The sequence below is a fragment of the Capricornis sumatraensis genome, chromosome X (assembly GCF_032405125.1).
Source record: "Capricornis sumatraensis isolate serow.1 chromosome X, serow.2, whole genome shotgun sequence".
NCBI lineage: Eukaryota > Metazoa > Chordata > Mammalia > Artiodactyla > Bovidae > Capricornis > Capricornis sumatraensis.
This window is the reverse complement of record NC_091092.1, coordinates 9262315-9282839: the sequence shown is the minus strand read 5'-3', so window position 1 is coordinate 9282839 and position 20525 is coordinate 9262315. Positions and strand designations below refer to the sequence as shown.

The 20525-nt window shown below is 41.5% G+C and overlaps 2 protein-coding genes across 4 annotated transcripts; one reads left to right on the top strand and one right to left on the bottom strand.

Annotated features, from left to right (window-relative positions):
• Positions 1-230: 230 nt before the first annotated feature.
• GLA (galactosidase alpha) lies at positions 231-14203 on the bottom strand. Its single transcript, XM_068962158.1, has 7 exons — positions 13915-14203; positions 7876-8050; positions 6668-6845; positions 6029-6120; positions 4238-4399; positions 3822-4019; positions 231-3474 (listed from the first exon to the last, which is right to left on the bottom strand). Exons 1-7 carry the CDS (start codon positions 14145-14147, stop codon positions 3169-3171), a joined length of 1344 nt encoding a protein of 447 aa, XP_068818259.1. The 5' UTR covers positions 14148-14203; the 3' UTR covers positions 231-3168.
• Positions 14204-14470: 267 nt separating this feature from the next.
• Positions 14471-20279, top strand: HNRNPH2 (heterogeneous nuclear ribonucleoprotein H2). Of its 3 annotated transcripts, XM_068961935.1 has the most exons (3): positions 14471-14566; positions 18102-19256; positions 19308-20279. In XM_068961935.1, the coding sequence occupies exons 2-3, from the start codon at positions 18155-18157 to the stop codon at positions 19502-19504; spliced, it is 1299 nt and encodes a 432-aa protein (XP_068818036.1). In that variant the 5' UTR covers positions 14471-14566; positions 18102-18154; the 3' UTR covers positions 19505-20279. The 3 variants fall into 3 exon arrangements, with proteins under 3 accessions (XP_068818036.1, XP_068818034.1, XP_068818035.1); XM_068961933.1 differs by having other exon boundaries at positions 18102-20279; XM_068961934.1 differs by having other exon boundaries at positions 14477-14554; positions 18102-20279.
• Positions 20280-20525: the final 246 nt, after the last annotated feature.

Genomic DNA, 20525 nt, shown 5'->3' with positions numbered 1-20525 from the left:
TAAGTACCTGCATCAGGGTTGTTCTGAGGTCAGTACATCTTGTGCATCTAAAATAGTGCCTGGTCTGTAGTTCCAATACAGGCAACAGATAAAAAGGTAGTCACCAGTTTTTTGGTTTTCCAGTGCATATAGAACTTAACCTTTACACTGTAATCTAGTCAATATTAGCAATAGCATTATGTCTAAAACAATGGATGCATTAAAAATACTTTATTGCTAGCTACCATCTAAATCTTCAGTGAGTCAATATTTTTTGCCGTAGTAAATCACAATCACCATGATAAATACAGTAATAGTGAAAAAGGTTGAAATATTGTGGGAATTAACAAAATGTGACACAGAGACATGAGGTGAATAAATGCTGTTGGAAAAACAAGGTCGATAGACTTGTGACAGACGCAGGATGGCTTCAATTTTTGACAAAAACCACCCCAAACCCCCACAGTATTTGTTAAATGCAACGAAACGAGGTATGTCTGTTAATTATTATTTTACTTATTAATATTGCTAAGCTATTCATATCTGGTTCAAAGGCTTTTCCCCAAAATGTTTTCAGATAGCTCAAATGTGGAAAATCTTACGCAAGGAAATAAAAACAGCTGAAGATGGACAAAAGCAGGGTAGTCACTCGTAAAGGAAGCTTTTTAATGCAGTCTAGCTTGCAATCTCAAAAATGACAGAATGACCTCTGTTTGTTTCCAAGGCAAACCATTCAATATCACAGTAATCCAAGTCTATGCCCCAACCAATAATGCTGAAGAGGCTGAAGTTGAATGGTTCTACGAAGACCTACAAGACCTTCTAGAATCAACACCCCCAAAAGATGTCCTTTTCATTATATGCGACTGGAATGGAAAAGTAGGAAGTCAAGAGATACCTGCAGGAACAGGCAAATTTGGCCTTACAGAATGAAGCAGGGCAAAGGCTAACAGTTTTGCCAAGAGAACACACTGGTCATAACACCCTCTTCCAACAACACAAGAGAAGACTCTACACATGGACATCACCAGATGGTCAGTACAGAAATCAGACTGATTATATTCTTTACAGCCAAAGATGGAGAGGCTCTATACAGTCAGCAAAAACAAGACTGGGAGCTGACTAGCTCAGATCATAAACACCTTATTGACAAATTTAGACTTAAGTTGAAGAAAGTAAGGAAAACCACTAGACCATTCAGGTATGACCTAAATCAAATTTTTTACAATTATACAGTGCAAGTGACAAATAGATTCAAGGGATTATACCTGACAGAGTGCCAGAAGAACTATGGATGGAGGTTCATGACATTGTACAGGAGGCAGTGATCAAGACCATCTCCAAGAGAAAGAAATGCAAAAAGGCAAAATGGTTGTCTGAGGAGGCCTTACAAATATCTGAGAAAAGAAGAGAAGCTAAAGGCAAAGGAGAAAAGGAAAGATATACCCATTTGAATGCAGAGTCCCAAAGAATAGCAAGGAAAGATAAGAAAGCCTTTCTCAGTGATCACTACAAAGAAATAGAGGAAAACAACAGAATGGGAAAGACTAGAGCTGTCATCAAGAAAAGTAGAGATACCAAGGGAACATGTCATGCAAAGATGGGCTCAATAAAGGACAGAAATGGTATGGACCTAACAGAAGCAGAAGATATTAAGAAGAGGTGGCAGGAATACACAGAAGAACTATACAAAAAAGATCTTCACGACCCAGATAATCATGACGGTGTAATCACTCACCTAGAGCCAGACATCCTGGAATGAGAAGTCAACAGGGCCTTAGGAAGCATCACTATGAACAAAGCTAGTGGAGGTGATGGAATTCCAGCTGAGCTATTTCAAATCCTAAAAGATGATGCTGTGAAAGTGCTGCACTCAATTTGCCAGCAAATTTGGAAAACTCAGCAGTGGCCACAGGACTGGAAAAGGTCAGTTTTCATTCCAATCCCAAAGAAAAGTTCCAAGAATGTTCAAACTATAGCACAGTTGCACTCACCTCACATGCCAGCAAAATGATGCTCAAAATCCTTCAAGCCAAGCTTCAACAATATGTGAACCATGAACTTCCAGGTGTTCAAGCTGGATTTAGAAAAGGCAAAGGAACCAAAGATCAAATTGCCAACATCTGTTGGATCATCAGAAAAGCAAGGGAGTTCCAGAAAAACATCTACTTCTGTTTTATTGACTATACCAAAAGCCTTTGACTGTGTGGACCACAACAAACTGGAAAATTCTTAAAGAGATGGGAATACCAGACCACCTGATCTGCCTCCTGAGAAATCTGTATGCAGGTCAAGAAGCAACAGTTAGAACTGGACATGGAACAACAGACTGGTCCCAAATCGGGAAAGGAGTACATCAAGGCTGTATGTTGTCACCTTGCTTATTTAACTTATATGCAGAGTACATCATGTGAAATGCTGGGCTGGATGAAGCATAAGCTGGAATCAAAATTGCTGGGAGAAATATCAATAACCTCAGATATGCAGATGACACCACCTTTATGGCAGAAAGCAAAGAAAACCTGAAGAACCCCTGGATGAAAGTGAAAGATGAGAGTGAAAAAGTGTGCTTAAAGCTCAACATTCAGAAAACTAAGACGGCATCTGGTCCCATCACCTCATGACAAATAGATGGGGAAACAATGGAAACAGTAACAGACTTTGTTTTTGGGGGCTCCAAAATCACTGCAGATGGTGACTGCAGCCATGAAATTAAAAGACGCCTGCTCTGGAAGAAAAGCTATGACCAACCTAGACAGCATATTAAAAAGCAGAGACATTACTTTGCCAAAGAAGTCTAGTCAAAGCTATGGTTTTTCCAGTAGTCATGTATGGATGTGAGAGTTGGACTATAAAGAAAGCTGAGCGCTGAAGAATTGATGCGTTTGAACTGTGGTGTTGGAGAAGACTCTTGAGAGTCCCTTGGACTGCAAGGAGATCCAACCAGTCCATCCTAAAGGAGATCAGTCCTGAATATTCATTGGAAAGACTAATGCTGAAGCTCCAATACTTTGGGCACCTGATCGAAGAGCTGACTCATTGGAAAGACCATGATGCTGGGTAGAGGAGAAGGGGAACGACAGAGGATGAGATGGTTGGATGGCATCACCCACTCAATAGACATGAGTTTGAGTAAACTCCTGGAGTTGGTGATGGACAGGGAAGCCTGGCATGCTGCAGTCCATGGGGTCACAAAGAATCAGACACAACTGAGTAACTGAACTGAGCTGAGCTTGTTCTTTCTAGCCTAAGCAAAACAGTGCCTGTGGGATTTATTTGAGTTTTTAAACTTGAAGTCCATTCATAAAACCCAAGCTTCCTCTTCTCAGGCAGGAGCTCTGTGATCAGGCAGTTGGGATTACAGGCCAGTCCTCGACCCAAGGAAGTAAGAGTGATGGTGTAAGAACGAGGTCCACCAATCTCCTTCAGGTTTACTATAGCCACAGCCCATGCTAAGTTCAAGAGAGGGCGTTCCCATATCTCAAAGTTGTCCTCCTGAAAAACAAGCCAGAAAAAGAGGTGTGATAGTTTGGTAACTAGGAATAAGTTGCCATATTATTTGTGGCATTATGTCTTAGAATTATCAAGCACTTCTAGAGAAAAGTAGCACAAAGGAGCCTCATCACTATGATATCAAGATTAAAAAATGCCTTCTTAAAAGATCAGTGCATATCCTCCATAAAGTAACAGATTTCAGTCCAAGACAAACTTGGTACTTGAGTATTAAACCATCATAAAATACACACCCCAAATAAACATTTGGATGAATTGTAAATGATAAGGCAAGAGAAGATGTTCCTGGCCAATTCCTATATTCTCCCATAGAACATTATTTACTATACCTTTCTAAGCTGGTATCCCTGCTTGCCTAAGCGGTCCTGGTTGATGGCAATTACATCCTTATCCTGAAGAAGGGCTTTGGCTTCAGGGCTGATACTTCGGAGATCGTTGGACATGAGTAACGGAGCCGCCATGATAGCCCAGAGGGCCATCTGAGTTATCTGCTGATCCCGGCTGAGGCCAAAGTTGCCAATCACCAACTAGGACAAAGAATGAAGAAAGAATTCAAGGCAGATAAAACATTCTATGTCTAGTTACCTAGACATAGAGTCAAGTCACCTTCCAGGGCATCCTGCTCTGATTACTCTCACATAAAGCCTTCTCCCAGGAACTTCTCCCTTCTGATTTATCCTGGGTGTCAAGTAGGAAGGAAACAGGTCCACTTCAGGAGCTTGAAGCAGAGGGCTTAGGTTCTTACCATATCTGGGTCATTCCAACCTCCTGGTCCTGCAACAGGAACAATTATCTTCTGGTTAGAAGATGTCCAGTCCAAGGTATTCTTTATACTTTCCCAAGAATCATAAATGTCAGGAAAATTTCTCCAGTGATTGCAGTACTCTCGGATTTCTGTGTAATTGGGCTGTGAAAACAGAGAGAACTGTTCTGTTTACCTTCTTCTAACATTCTTGTGATAGGAAAACAATCATGTTTTAAAAAGGCACTTGTAGCCTCCTTAGTTTACAGATTAAAGGTCTCTATGAAAAGTAAAAGTGAAAGTGAAGTCGCTCAGTCATATCCGACTCTTTGCCCCCCATGGACCGTAGCCTATCAGGCTCCTCCATCCATGGGATTTTCCAGGCAAGAACGCTGGAGTGGATTGCCATTTCCTTCTCCAGGGGATCTTTCCGAGCCAGGAACTGAACCCAGGTCTCCCGCATTGCAGGCAGATGCTTTACCGTCTGAGCTACCAGGGAAGCCCGATAAAGGTCTCTATGAGGAGAGCTAAATCCTTATCATTAATATAATGGAATTTCATTGTAAGACATTTGCTTCAGAAGTAAGCTATCTAACTTAAAATGGTCTTAACACTGTTTTTGCTGGAAATTTAGCAAACAGTAACTAGGTGCAGCAGTCCCCCCTTATGTGTGGGGGATGCATTCTAAGACTCTGAGTGGTATTATATGTACTACCTTTTTTCCCCTATACAGGTACCAATGGGTGGGTAGTGTACACAGCATGCATATGCCGGACAAAAAGGATGATTCATGTCCCAGGCAGGATAGAGTGAGATGGCATAAGATTTTATCACAATACTCAGAACGTGTGCAATTTAAAACTTATGAATTGTTTGTTTCTGGAATTTTCCATTTAATATTTTGGACTGTGGTTGACTTTGGTAACCAAAGCCATGAAAAGCAAAAATTGTGGGATGGGGGGACTACCGTATTGGGATTATGGAGGATTTTAATTTTTTCTATACTTCACGGTCAAACTTTTCCAAAATGCACATGTATTACTTTTATAATCAGAAGCAAATACAGTGATTTCCTAATATGATACTATAAATCAACTATACTTCAATTAAAACATAACTAAAATAATCTTAATAAGTAAAAGTTCCAAATTACACAGGACTCAGCCAGCAGATGATAAGGCAATTTGAATCCCAGGCATATAATTTGTTATGTTTAATTAGAAATAAGTTTGTAGATAGGCAGGTAGGCTATCTGAGGTTTAAGATGTTTAGAAAGAGGTTAGAGAATTTTGCAGAGATTAGGAGATAACAGGGATTCATTCTCTAAGTAATTATTCAACACTTACCATACGGTAGGGATACACTGATGAAGTCAGAAAAGGTCTCTGCCCTCCTGAAGCTTACATTTTAATGGAGGAGACAGACAATAGGTACATCAACAAATAATTCCATATAGTGTTAAGCTCACAGAAGGAAACTGAATAGGTTAACATGATAATGAAGTGGGCTGGTTCAGGATATATTTTGTAGGCAGTGCTAAAAGGATTGCTGTGGATAGGTTGTGAACCATGAGACAAAAAGGAAGAGTCAAAGATGGCTGGCTTCTCGGCTGATGGTGGCTTAGTCTCCAGTTACAGCAGTGGGCATGGTGAGAGGCGGATGGATCCTGGGAGAAACGGCAGGATGAGACTATTAAGTAAGGCTGGACTTTGATAGGGACCTTCGTCTCCTTTGCTCTTGAGTTCTGAAAATCTACCAGCAAGGCTCTACTGGATTCTGGACTCACTAGCTCACCTTAAAGATGGGCCGCATATAAAGGGGCCACTCACAGGAGTACACAATGCTTCTGCCAGTCCTGTTCAGGGCCAAGGACATTTGCTTATAACCTGTATAAGAAAACAATGTATAAAATAAGGAAAGGGATTTCCGGCTGGGACTGTATGTTTTTTAATAGAAGCTGCCTGGAAGGGCCACGTTTCTATTTTAAGCCAGCAGCACAGAGAGGTGACTGTTCTGTGCTTACACTGTGCATAGTGCCACCCAGACTGCTGGGATTGTTCTGAGGAGAGAGTGCGGGATGGTGGCTATATTGAAGAAGGGCAGGAAGGAAGATGTTCTCTCTGTGACTGTTTGACATCTGGGACTCTTTTCCCAGTGATGGACAGAGAGTTAACAATTATCTGGAGTCAACTCAGAGCTCTCTTACATGAAAAGTTCATGGCCTTAGCTGTGGTTAGGTACATGTGGCTTTTACATGCATGAATGATGGACAAACTGAAAGAAGAGGCAGGAACTCTGGCACACAGAGAATCATTATTTCCAGTATCGTGACTGGATATTTCCAAAGTGAGGAGTAGTTCTTTGGATGCTTAGCTACCTTGTCCTCAAAGTTCTGCCTTTTGCTCTTGGCTAAATCTTGTGGATGAAACATACCCTCTGCCAAATGTTGTATACTGTCACAGTAACAACCATCAAATTTTAGCAGATCTACTCCCCAATCAGCGAAGGTCTGGGCATCAATATCATAGTATCCAAAACTCCCAGGGAAGCCTGCGCAGGTTTTATTTCCAACATCTGCATAAATCCCTAGCTTCAGTCCTTTGCTATGAACCTGAAATGAGAGAAAAGAGTCACCTCGCTAGAAGGGCAATCATGAAAGAGAGAGAACCATTTCAGGCTGGACGAAGAGACCAGTACACTTCACCAGGTAGATACTGGGGGGGCTTTCCCCTGCCCCCCAGCCCATAAAATTATCCAGATTAGTTTGTCAGGAGATAAACAGCAAAGACCTCAGTTCTGCTGAGTTCAAACTCTACATGTAACAATAGCACAGAACTGATGTGAAAGCTGTCAGTTGCTCTGATCTTTGTTTGACGGGATCTTAAAAGTTACATTTTCAGGGCAATGATAGATTTATCTGGACAAAGACTCTTTCCTTGACTGAACCTTAGGCACCTCTAAACCCCCTCTCAAGTAGGCCTCTACCTTAGCTTACCCTGTCTAGTTTTAGTAAGAATCCTACAAAGTCACCCTCCCCCCTCCACCTTTTAATATCTGATCAAATTCCTTATGCCCCAGCCTTGATGTCTAAGTCCTTGGCTTGCTTGCCCTCCTCCTGATATCTCCTCTTAGTAATTGTTCATCCACTGACCCCCACAATCTGGCTATTTAAAACTCCACTCATCTTTGGTGTATTTTGGATTGAACTTGGCTCTTTTCCCTATTACAACAGTACTGAATTGTACTCAGTATCTGTCTTCACTGCCTTTAACTAGTGTTTGGCTCCATTGCTCTTTAACAATCTCTAGAACATATTCCTTCTATCTTCTAAAGTTGTAGTCTATAGTACAATTGTGATAACCGCTCAAAATTTATATGGAAATATATGCACGCATGTCAAGAACCAAGTTCCCTTTTTCTCCTAGAGAATTCAGTGGTTTCAGCAAAAAGACAACTTCTCCAAGATGGGCCTCAAGAACTATTGTGAAACACAGATCTGCTGATGGGATGAAAATTCCACCCAATAAGCCTTACAATTTGGATAGTAACAGCTATTTTCCTTTCCAAGTGTTTTGAGCAAGATTATGTACAGAAATGCTTATAGTCACCTGAATGAAAAAGAGAATTACCCATACACTCACATAATCAGCTAGGTGGCGGATCCCACCAGGAAAGCGTTTAGGGTCTGCCTGAAGTCTGCCTTTTGAATCTCTTTCTGGAGCCATCCAACAGTCATCAATGCAGATGTACTCATAACCTACATCCTTCCAGCCATCTGAGGCCATGATCTCAGCTATCTGCTGGAAGAGCTTCTCACTGAAAGACAAATTCCAAGAATCATTACAATTCATTAGACAAATGCTTGGGTACTTCGATTTATTAGGCATCTCAAGGTTTTGCAATTTATTTTTCAACCCAGTAATAATTTGGTAGTAATTACAACCAATGAAGGTAAAATGAACTGGCCCTTTTTCTTCTCACTCCTTCCCCTTCTACCCCTAAGAACCCCAAACAATTAAAAGAGGAATGAGGAATACATGAAACTGAAAAGGCTATTAGAACTAAGAAGACAGTTCAGTAAAGTAAAACTACAAAGTTAACATAATCAGTAGCTTCTTTAGATATCAACAATAACCTATTCAGAGAAAAAGACACCATTCACAAGAGCAATCAAAAAAGCAACAGACAAAACCTAAAATACCCAGAGGTAATTTTAAAATTAAGTGCAGGGCTCATTTGAATAAACTATGATGTTTACAAATAGCTAAGAAGAGAAGCAAAAGGCAAAGGAGAAAAGGAAAGGTATACCCATTTGAATGCAGAGTTCCAAAGAATAGCAAGGAGACATAAGAAAGCCTTTCTCAGTGATCACTACAAAGAAATAGAGGAAAACAATAGAATGGGAAAGACTAGAGCTCTTGTCAAGAAAATTAAGAGATGTCAAGGCAACATTTCATGCAAAGATGGGATCAATAAAGGACAGAAATGGTATGGACCTAACAGAAGCAGAAGATATTAAGAAAAGGTGGCAAAAATATACAGAAGAACTGTACAAAAAAAGGTCTTCACAACCCAGATAACCATGATGCTGTGATCGCTCACCTAGAGCCAAACATCCTGGAATGTGAAGTCAAGTAGGCCTTAGGAAGCATCACTACGAACAAAGCTAGTGGAGGTGATGGAATTCCAGCTGAGCTATTTCAAATCCTAAAAGATGATGCTGTGAAAGTGCTGCACTCAATTTGCCAGCAAATTTGGAAAACTCAGCAGTGGCCACAGGACTGGAAAAGGTCAGTTTTCATTCTAATCCCAAAGAAGGCCAATGCCAAAGAATGTTTAAACTACAGCACAGTTGCACTCATCTCACACACCAGCAAAATAATGCTCAAAATCCTCCAAGCCAGGCTTCAACAGTTTGTGATCCATGAACCTGCAGTTGTTCAAGCTGGATTTGGAAAAGGCAGAGGAACCAGAGATCAAATTGCCAACATCCGCTGGATCATCGGAAAAGCAAGAGAGTTCCAGAAAAACATGTACTTCTGCTTTATTGACTATACCAAGAGCCTTTGACTGTGTGGATCACCACAAACTGGGGAAAATTCTGAGAGAAATGGGAATACCAGACCACCTGATCTGCCTCTTGAGAAATCTGTATGCGGGTCAGGAAGCAACAGTTAGAACTGGACATGGAACAACAGACTGGTTCCAAACAGGAAAAGGAGTACGTCAAGGCTGTATATTGTCACCCAGCTTATTTAACTTATATGCAGAGTACATCATGTGAAATGCTGGGCTGGATGAAGCACAAGCTGGAATCAAGATTGCCAGGAGAAATATTAAAAACCTCTGCATATGCAGAATATCTGAATATGCAGATGATACCACATTTATGGCAGAAAGCAAAGAAAACCTAAAGAGCCTCTGGATGAAAGTGAAAGAGGAGAGTGAAAGAGTTGGCTTAAAACTCAACATTCAGAAAACTAAGATCATGGCATCTGGTCTTATCACTTCATGGCAAATAGACGGGGAAACAGTGGAAACAGTGACAGACTTTATTTTGAGGGGCTTCAAAATCACTGCAGATGGTGACTGCAGCCATGAAATTAAAAGATGCTTGCTGTGGAAGAAAAGTTATGACCAACCTAGACAGCATATTGAAAAGCAGAGACATTACTTTGCCAGTGAAGTCTAGTCAAAGCTATGGCTTTTCTAGTAGTCATGTATGGATGTGAGAGTTGGACTATAAAGAAAGCTGAGTGCCGAGGAATCAATGCTTTTGAACTGTGGTGTAGGAGAAGACTCTTGAGAGCCCCTTGGACTGCAAGGAGATCCAACCAGTACATCCTAAAGGAAATCAGTTCTGAATATTCACTGGAAGGACTAATGCTGAAGCTGAAGCTCCAATACTCTGGCCACCTGATGTGAAGAACAGACTCATTTGTTTCTCAGACCCTGATGCTGAGAAAGATTGAAGGCGGGAGGAGAAGGGGACAACAGAGGATGAGATGGTTGGATGGCATCACCCACTCAATGGACATGAGTTTGAGTAAACTTTGGGAGTTGGTGATGGACAGGGAGGCCTGGCGTGCTGCAGTCCGTGGGGTCACAAAGAGTCGGACATGACTGAGCGACTGAACTGACCAACTGAGGATGTTCCAATTTATGAGAATAAACGGAGACACATTATTTTGTTCCTGAATAGGAAAACTCAGTATTAAAAAAAAGCAAACTCTCCCTGTACACTTCTAGACATTCACTAAAACCTTTAACTAATCGCCAAAGGACTTTTTAAGGAAGTTTGCAACATGACTCAAAAACGTCACCTCAAAAGTTATATGCATGAATAGTCTATAAAAGATAAATGAAGCTGGTGCTCTACTATTAGCAGTAGAATACACAGATAAATAGAATCAAAGAGGAAGTTCAAAAAAGAGATCCTTCAAGCCATTTGATATCATGAAATTTAGTACAGATTAAATGTAATATTGCTTATAGGAGAACAAAGTCCAGCTGGATTAAAGATTTAAATACTTTAAAATCCCATAAAAATGCTAGTAGAAAATATAAATTTTGTATTCCATTTTATATTCAGATAGGAAAGAACTTTCTTTGCATGATGCCAGAGCCAGAAATCATAAAGGAAAAACCTGGTGTTTGATACATAAATATCAAAACCAGCACATAGGAAGAACCACTGTTTTGGGAATTCCTTAGTGGTCCAGTCGTTAGGGCTCTGAGCTTTCACTGCCAAGGGCCTAAGTTGGATCTCTGGTTGGGGAACTAAGATCCCACAAGTTGTGCGAAATGGTCCAAAAAAAAAAAAAAAAAGAACCACTGAATTCACAACTTATGGTAGACCCCAAACAAATAAAACCCAAAAAGAAAACAAAATAACCCCAAACACTCCAATTGAAAAATTTGGAACAAACAAGCAGTGCAGAAAAGAAATCATGCAAACAAACAACCAATTTAACTTATTAACAGATGTTCAACTTTATCAGTAATCAAATAAAAAAATAAAAACAACTACCAGATTGGCAAATTTCAGAAGAATAACAAAAAACAGGAACTCATACACAAGCCTGAGTCACTCAGTCCTGTCTACCTCTTTGCAACCCCATGGACTGTAGCCCACCAGGTTCCTCTGTCCACGGAATTCTCCAGGCAAGAATACTGGAGTGGGTAGTCATTCCCTTTTCCGAGGGATGTTCCTGACCCAGGGATTGAAACCCAGGTCTTCTGCATTGCAGGGCACCACAGAAGCCCACGTGGTTGTTGGGAAGGTGCATTTGTAAAACTTTTGGGGGAGGACAGTTTGATATGAAACAAAATGAGCATACCCTTGGACCCAGGATTTAGACTTCTAGGGAAAAAAATCAGATGAGGTACAAGGGTGGTTATTAGTAAGCTTTGTTCATAATAATGAAAAATTGAAGAGTGTGAGTAGTTATGAACAGATTGTTTAAATAAAGTATGGTGAATACATACAATCTGCACTTATGAAACTCTCATTCTGTGCCAGGCACTCACTCTTCAATTTACAAAGGGATCATCAGTTTGCCCAAGATCACCTGGCAAAGTAATAATAAGCTAGAATTTGAACCCAGGCAGGCAGACTTCAGAGTCTTGTTAACCGCTCGAGACATAAACGTGATTTCATTTTTACTGAAAAACACTTTAAAAAGAAATTCGTGTTTATATTTATATAGAAAAAAAAAGGAAAGGTCGAATATTAACACTTTAACCATGATTATTTCTGGGTGGTGAAATGAGGGGAATCTATCTTCTTTGTACTCTTCTTTACTATCCACATTTTTTGCCATAATCACACATTAATTTCATAATCAGATACAAAAATAAGACAACCACCACTTAGGAAAAAAAAGGAAAAGACAGAAAGAAATATGGGATGGCCATACTTTACTCCAGGGTCATGATGGATTTAGTGTGAAACTTAGAAAGCCAATTAACTCTGTCATGTTTGACCAACATCTGTGAAGACATTCAAAGGAATAACTTATGGCCACTGGGATGTACCATGACCGCTGCTTATAGAGGGGCCTCTGCACCAAGGTTGTCTTTATTATGTTTTTAAACAATATCTATCAGTGATTCTTAACCTTTTCTAGATGGAGATCTATTTGAGAATCTGAACAAAGCTCAAGATCCTCTCTCCAGAAAAACACATATACTCACATTTGCAGATTCGCATTAATTTCCCCATAGATTCCAGGCTAAGAACATTGCTTGCCTGTGCCCTCGCTCAGTTGTGTCCGACTCTTCGTGACCCTATGGACTGTAGCCCGACAAGCTCCTCTGTCCATACGATTCTCCAGGCAAGAATACTGGAGTGGGTTGCCCTTTCTTCCTCCAGGGGATCTTCCTGACCCAGGGATTGAACCCGTGTCTGTTCTTTATCACTAGCGCCACCTAGGAAGCCGTGGTAAAGAATCCACCTGCCAATTAGGAGACGCAACAGACGCATCCCTGGGTCAGAAAGATCCCCTTGAAGAGGAAAGGGCACCCCACTCCAGTATTCTTGCCTGGAAAATTCCACGGGCAGAGGACCCTGGCAGGCTGCAGTCCACGGGGTCGCAAAGAGTCAGACACGTGGGCTGAGCATGAGCATGGGATAAGAACATTCCTTCCATATGCCTAATTGAGGGGGTTTGGTATTGCACTGTGCTTTGTCCTTCAGATGGATTATCTAGTTGAAAGTCAACCTGTGTGAGATAAGAACTGTTTAAAGATCACCAGAGTTGGTTCCCTGAGGTAAGAGTTGCTTTCCCAATCTGCAGACAAAGGATGTGTGGGTCTGATAGGATCCATATTTGTCTTATCCACTAAAGATCCTCCACATAACCTTCCAACCAGAGCCATACCCAAGGGCTATGGGGTGGGGAGATCTAGGAGACACTATGGTCTCTCTAAATTCCCTCAAATTAGAGCCAAGGAACCCGTGACCCCAAAAGAAGAAATGACACCTGTCTTAGTCCTGTCTCTCCTACTCACCACAGCTGCTCTCAGTGCTAGTACCCTGCAGAGACAGAGCTGCTGCTGCTGCTAAGTCGCTTCAGTCGTGTTCGACTCTGTGCGACCCCAGAGATGGTAGCCCACCAGGCTCCCCCGTCCCTGGGATTCTCCAGGCAAGAACACTGGAGTGGGTTGCCATTTCCTTCTCCAGTGAATGCAAGTGAAAAGTGAAAGTGAAGTCACTCAGTCGTGTCCGACTCTTAGCGACCCCATGGACTGCAGCCTACCAGGCTCCTCCGTCCATGGGACTTCCCAGGCAAGAGTACTGGAGTGGGGTGCCATTGCCTTCTCCAGAGACAGGGCAGTAGCCCTCAGTAAAGGTCTGAACGAACTGGATGGTAAATGGAGAAAAACCTTAGGTGGGTGAACAGGCAGAAAGACGTGGAGAAGAAGAGGTCGCTGGCCAGAATCCCAACCTAAGGGGTCACATGGAGAAAATCTAGAGCTAGTCCCCATCCAGGGGTCACAGAGAAAATTCAGGGCTAGTCCCCATCCAGGGCAGTTTGCTGGGGATAAAAAAGCAGCAGCGATAGGGGAGCTCTCCCTCCGGCTCAAAATTTTCTCGCTGAGACCCTCCATCCTTCCAAACACATCCAGACAAATATATGGAAAGGCGAAGGGAAGAAGGTACCCAATATCTCTGATACCTGATACAGGAATCCGGCTCTTCTTGGCAGTTCACGTTGCACATGAAGCGCTCCCAGTGCAGCCAGCCCATGGTAGGGGTCATCGCCAAGCCGTTGTCCAGGCCCCAAGCCCCAGGGAGCCCGCAGGGAACCAGGACCTGGAAGCAAAAGGCCAGCACGCAGCCCAGCCGCAGGACTCTGCTCACCGGTCTCACCATCGCGGTCATCATACAGCACAGATTTCCAAGAGTCATCTGGGGTTTTAAATTTAACCTACAGGGGTAAAAAGGCGGAGACGGTCCGCGGAACCCGCTTTGGTCCCCATCACCAATCACCGGTGAGTAATTAAGCCGTGACGTGAATGTTTCTCCGGCAACTGGGATGGTTATCCCCAGAGGCCGACCAATGACCAGTCACAGAAGACGCGCCGCCACCAACCACTCTCTCTCTTTCTGAATGTCGACCCGCCCTATTTTTATACCAGAAGGAAGTGCAGCACTTTAATGATCCGGGGTTAGAGCCTAGCGGCGCTCACGTGACCGAGATCTCACATGACGTAGATCCTCACGTGACCTATCGCTTACGTGAGCAGAAGTAGTTCTGGTCGTCGTCTACCGTCTCGCTATAAGCCGTTTGAGGGAAGAAAGAGGAAAATTATCCGGTATCGTTAGAGGTTGGTGTGTGGGTGGGAACCGGGGACCCGGGGGTGGTGATGATGCAGACCAAAGCGGGGTCCGCGGGCCGCCTCCGCCTGTTTCGTTCCTGCTTTCCCCTCCCCCGCTCCCCCTTCCCCCATCTCAGTGCCGGGAAGCCGCCTTTGCTGCGCCTGGTGGGGAAATGGTGGACGCTCGTGACTGTCTGTGTTTTTGTATATCTGTCTGTCTGGGCGGGTCTCAAAGGACCCTTAAGAGAAACCGTAAGCTGAAAAACATTGGAAAACCACGTCCCCGGATTAGGAAAAACAGATCTGGAGTCCAGTGGTCTGAATGCTAGTCCACCCATTCAGGCACCCAGTCTCCAGTGCCTGATGGTCGGTAGGGAGAGGCACCAAGCGAATTTGATCTGTAGAGTCACATCTAGGCAAATACTGCGTGCCTGACCGCGGCGCCCAATGAATGTTTTTACTGAATTAAATATTTAAATAACGTTTATTTTTCCGGCGTTTAACAAGCTACATGTTCAATTTTTGGACTTTGGAAAAATAACGGTATGCTATAAATTGAAAAAAAATACACGTAATTCATCACTCGCAGACAACTACTCAGCATTTCGGTCTGTAAAACGTCTGTATATAACACGCACGTAAATGCACAAATTCTTAACTCACAAATGGAATCCGGGTTCCTACTTCAGGCAACAGAGTCCTCGTGGCCTTCCCAGGAGACACAGTGATGAAGCAGAACCTCCGTGTCCCCACACGGGATGTTAAGGCCTAGAGGGCTGTAGGGACATTAAATGGAATGGGTTGTCCAAGAGTTAAGGCAGGCAAAAAACCAGTGTGTAAGAGGGCTGTAGGGACATTATATGGAATGGGTTGTCCAAGAGTTAAGGCAGGCAAAAAACCAGTGTGAAAATCTGTCACTCATACCTGAGAATGATCTGTAGGAAAACTTAGCACTGCACATGCATTGTTCCAGGCACATCTTAGGGAGTTAGTGAATGCTGACTTGAATCTTTGGTGTAGTTTTAGGGATGTTAGTGCACTTTGTACTTTCTTTCCAAGAGGCCCACTGTTCCCAGACCTTGTCAGATAAGCCATGCACATACAAAAATAGAAATTTTTCTCAAATTTGCTATACCAAATATCACAAAAGTAAACGTTTTAATTTGTTTTCTGTTTTTTTTTGCTGAAATAAAAGTTTCTCTCTATAGAAAATTAGGAATGCACAAAAGAATTGAAAAAAGTTGAGAAAACCCATAAACTTACCACTCAGAGTAGCCTCTATTAACATGTGACAAATTCCCCATGCATGCACTTTCCTAACTTTTAAAAGAATTCCAATTACAGTGATTTTTAAAAATTAAACTATTTAGAAGTATATAGGGTAAAAAGTGAAATTCCTCTACATTCTTGCTACCCTACAGTGTTCCTTTTCTCAAAAAACAACTTATATGCTTCCAGAACTTGTCTGCATTTACATACATATAGATGTGCCTGCTTATATTTTAAAATAAGTAGGTTCATACTATACATTATTCCTTCATTTAATTTAGTTTGGAAATCTTCCAGGGTCAGGGCAGATTAAAAAAAAAAAAATAGAGCTACATGGCTTTCTGTTTTAAGGCTAAAGTATAATTCACTCTGTCATTCCCCTATTAATGGATAATTAGGTTTCTAATTTTCTGCCATCACTAACAATGCAACAGTGAACATTTGTGAGTATTTCTGTTGACCAGGTTCCTGGAAGGAATTCTAGCATGGTTGAAGGATATATGAACATATATCTTTCTCACAGTTGTGGTTATAACACAGTTATGATCTTAGGTCACAAGATTATAGCATAAGTAATTTCTTATGTTATTAGATTTCCAATTTTTAAAGTGGGTAATATTTCATCTTTTTTAGTAAAATATCTTTCAAAGAATATTTAGCTCTATAAACCTTTGTCTGAATTTCAGACCTTCTTAGGGCATATAACCAGAAGTAGATTTACTGTATCAAAAGGCATGACATATTTCCAAATTGCTTTCCAGAGATACTGCATCAACTTTCCCTGCTCTGGGAGTATATTAGTTTGGGAACCCTGAATATCAGTATCAACTTATCCTTCCTATTTTACTTTCACTGTGGTGATGGATGAAAAATGGCAGTTAATTGTAGTTTTAACTTGTATTTCTGATGATTGATGAGTATTGAACATTTCCCAGACTCTTCTGTATCTTCACGTCTGTATTTCCCATACATTTAATCTGTTACCAAGTCTCCCAGAGTCCACTGCTTTGAATGCATAGATCATATCTTGCCTCTCCCCACTTTTAAAAAGTATCTTGCCTCCCCCCATTTTAAAAGTGCTGTTGCCTTAGATAAACACCTTAACATATCTCTAACAGAGCTCTAGCTGCTCTGGGTAGTGTCACCCCCACCCCCTCTGTTTGAGCGTCACACTGTTGCCATGGTGATCTTTCTGAAAGGTTCTGATTACTTGACTCTCCTCCCCTCACTTTCCTTCTTCTTTTTCCTCCCCTCACTTCTCTCCCCTTACCTCCCTCCCCCCTCTCTCCTCCCCTCAGTGCCCCATGTAAAACCCTTAAAAGGCCTCTAGCCTTTGTCTGTCTGATAAGACCTCCTGGATGAATCTCTACCTTGCCAGCCGTATCTCCTGCCTTGCCTCCTAGTTTATGCTCCATCATAATTTTTAGAATTTGTGGATCCCTGAGCCGGTTAGTCCTTTTCACTTAACTATTCTACGCTGATAGAATTGACCAGTCAATCCCTGCTTTATAACACCCTTTCACCCTGTTCATAATTATGTCATAGTAGAGAAATGTTTATTTGCCCATTTTGTCTTCAGAACAGATGTACAGTGCCTCTGTAGGACCATGAGTCATTTCTGGGCTTATTGATCCTTATATGCCAGAACCTAGTACTGGATCTGGCAACTGAACAATGTAAAATGAAGATGTAAATTCTCTGTAGTGTCTTTTTTTCCATTTATCTCTTTGGCCTTAATATTTACTTGATTTTTAAAAAATCTATGAGTTTTTCAATATAATAAAGATAGTAATGTATTTGTTGTAGTTATCTTGTTTGTTGTTTGTTTTTTATGTTTAATCTTACTTTTGATGTAATGAAGTTTTCCATTTTTATATAATCAGATGTAGCTTTTATGTGTCGATGTATTTAGTTGCCATTCATTTTGTGTATCTTTTTATCTTTTGTATATCTTTCCTGACTTTGTGTTTATATATGATGAATGTGGAAAACTTAGAACATACAGAAGTAGCCAAAGAAAACATTCCCTGAAACAAAGTTCCCATAATCTTACCACCCAGAAATAGCCACCATTAATGGTATCCAGCACATAAAATAGATGTCAAATAAATAGTTGTTGAATGAATGAATGAGTTAGAAATTTGGTGAAGTCTTTCTGTTATACAAATGTCTTAAGAAAAAGCTATCAGTGTAATTTTCTATTAATAGTTTGCTTTTTCTCTCTTAACCATATTATGAACATGTTTCCATGACAGTAGTCTTAATTTTTTTTCAGCTATACCAAAATTACATTGAACCGAACCTGCCAGCCAGAATTCAAGAACCACCATGATGCTGAGTACCGAAGGCAGGGAGGGGTTCGTGGTGAAGGTCAGGGGCCTGCCCTGGTCCTGCTCAGCTGATGAAGTGATGCGCTTCTTCTCCGATTGTAAAATCCAAAACGGCACATCAGGTATTCGTTTCATCTACACCAGAGAAGGCAGACCAAGTGGTGAAGCATTTGTCGAACTTGAGTCTGAAGATGAAGTGAAACTCGCTCTGAAGAAGGACAGAGAAACCATGGGACACAGATATGTTGAAGTATTCAAGTCCAACAGTGTTGAAATGGATTGGGTGTTGAAGCACACAGGTCCGAATAGTCCTGATACTGCCAATGACGGCTTCGTCCGGCTTAGAGGACTCCCATTTGGCTGTAGCAAGGAAGAGATTGTTCAGTTCTTTTCAGGGTTGGAAATTGTGCCAAATGGGATGACACTGCCGGTGGACTTTCAGGGGCGGAGCACAGGGGAGGCCTTTGTGCAGTTTGCTTCGCAGGAGATAGCTGAAAAGGCCTTAAAGAAACACAAGGAAAGAATAGGGCACCGGTACATTGAAATCTTCAAGAGTAGCCGAGCTGAAGTCCGAACCCATTATGACCCCCCTCGAAAGCTCATGGCTATGCAGCGGCCAGGTCCCTATGACAGGCCAGGGGCTGGCAGAGGGTATAATAGCATTGGCAGAGGGGCTGGTTTTGAAAGGATGAGAAGGGGTGCCTATGGTGGAGGGTATGGAGGCTATGACGACTATGGTGGCTATAATGATGGATATGGCTTTGGATCTGATAGATTTGGAAGAGACCTCAATTACTGTTTTTCAGGAATGTCTGATCATAGATATGGAGATGGTGGGTCCAGTTTTCAGAGCACCACAGGGCACTGTGTACACATGAGGGGATTACCTTACAGAGCCACTGAGAATGATATTTACAATTTCTTCTCACCTCTTAATCCCATGAGAGTACACATTGAAATCGGACCTGATGGCAGAGTTACTGGTGAGGCAGATGTTGAATTTGCTACTCATGAAGATGCTGTGGCAGCTATGGCAAAAGACAAAGCTAACATGCAACACAGATACGTGGAGCTCTTCTTGAATTCTACCGCAGGCACAAGTGGGGGAGCCTATGATCACAGCTATGTAGAACTTTTTTTGAATTCCACAGCCGGGGCAAGTGGTGGAGCTTATGGTAGCCAAATGATGGGAGGCATGGGCATATCCAACCAGTCTAGTTATGGAGGTCCTGCCAGTCAGCAGCTGAGTGGTGGTTACGGAGGTGGATATGGTGGTCAGAGTAGTATGAGTGGATATGACCAAGTTCTGCAGGAAAACTCCAGTGACTATCAATCAAACCTCGCTTAGGCAGAGAAGGAGTACCAAACAACAATAGAAATAACAGCCGTGCATTTATGGGAGTTAACTAGAATAGGAAGGGTGTCAGGCATATCCAGTATGATTGGTACATGGGAATTATCATTGATTCTGATCACTCTTGGTCAGCTAGCTTCCTTGTCTTTTTCCTTTCATTCCTTTCTTTCTCCTTCCCTCCCTCCTACCCTCCCTCTCTTTGTTTCTTTTTCTCTCTCTTTTTTTAATAAACAAAAATTAAGTTTAACAGTTTTGCATTACAGGCTTGTAATTCATGCTTACTGTAAAGTGGAAGTCAGGATTGTTTTAAAACTTCAAGCTCAGTAATTTTGAACACTGAAACATTCACATAGGGTGTAATAACAAAGTTCAGTATTGACCATAACTGTTAAAACTTTCAGCTTTCTTCAAGTTAGTTATGTTATAGGAGTGTACTTAAGCAGTAAGCGTATTTAGGTTAAAGCAGTTTCACTTATGTTAAATGTTGCTCTTATACCATGATACATTGAAAACTTTGGATGCATGTTGAGAAACATGCTTTTCTGTAAAAACTCAAATATAGGAGCTGTGTCTACGATTTCAAGTGAAAACATTTGGCATGTTTGTTAATTCTAGCTTTTTGGTTTAATATCCTGTAAGGCACGTGAGTGTACACTTTTAATTTTTTTTTAAAAAGCTCTGGGACAATTTTGAAATGTAATACCAATACTTTAGGAGTTTGGTCATGTTGTTTGTATGAAATTCTGAGGCTTTGATTTAAATCTTTCCTTGTATTGTGATTTCCATTAGATGTATTGTACTAAGTGAAACTTGTTAAATAAATCTTCCTTTTAAAAACTGGAAAAATCTTGTACAGCTTCATTTTTATTACGTTCTGTCTTACAGGCCATTTCTTTTATATAGTCCTCTGCCAGAAAGATTATGGTACTTTGTGTTTCCACTAGGACTGTATTTAAAAAAATTTAGCATCCTCATATGAATGAATCCTCATAGGATCCCCATAGCATCTTCAATG

What these genes read in the sequence shown, in the direction of transcription:
- GLA (XM_068962158.1), bottom strand. Translation starts at nt 14,147, where the DNA reads ATGACTCTTGGAAATCTGTGCTGTATGATGACCGCGATGGTGAGACCG. An exon ending in TCCGCCACCTAGCTGATTAT is followed by an intron (nt 6,846 to 7,875) that starts GTGAGTGTATGG and finishes CTCTCATTTCAG; the next exon opens with GTTCATAGCAAAGGACTGAA. An exon ending in ATATGCGGCCCATCTTTAAG is followed by an intron (nt 4,400 to 6,028) that starts GTGAGCTAGTGA and finishes CTGTTTTCACAG; the next exon opens with CCCAATTACACAGAAATCCG.
- HNRNPH2 (XM_068961933.1), top strand. Translation starts at nt 18,155, where the DNA reads ATGATGCTGAGTACCGAAGGCAGGGAGGGGTTCGTGGTGAAGGTCAGG.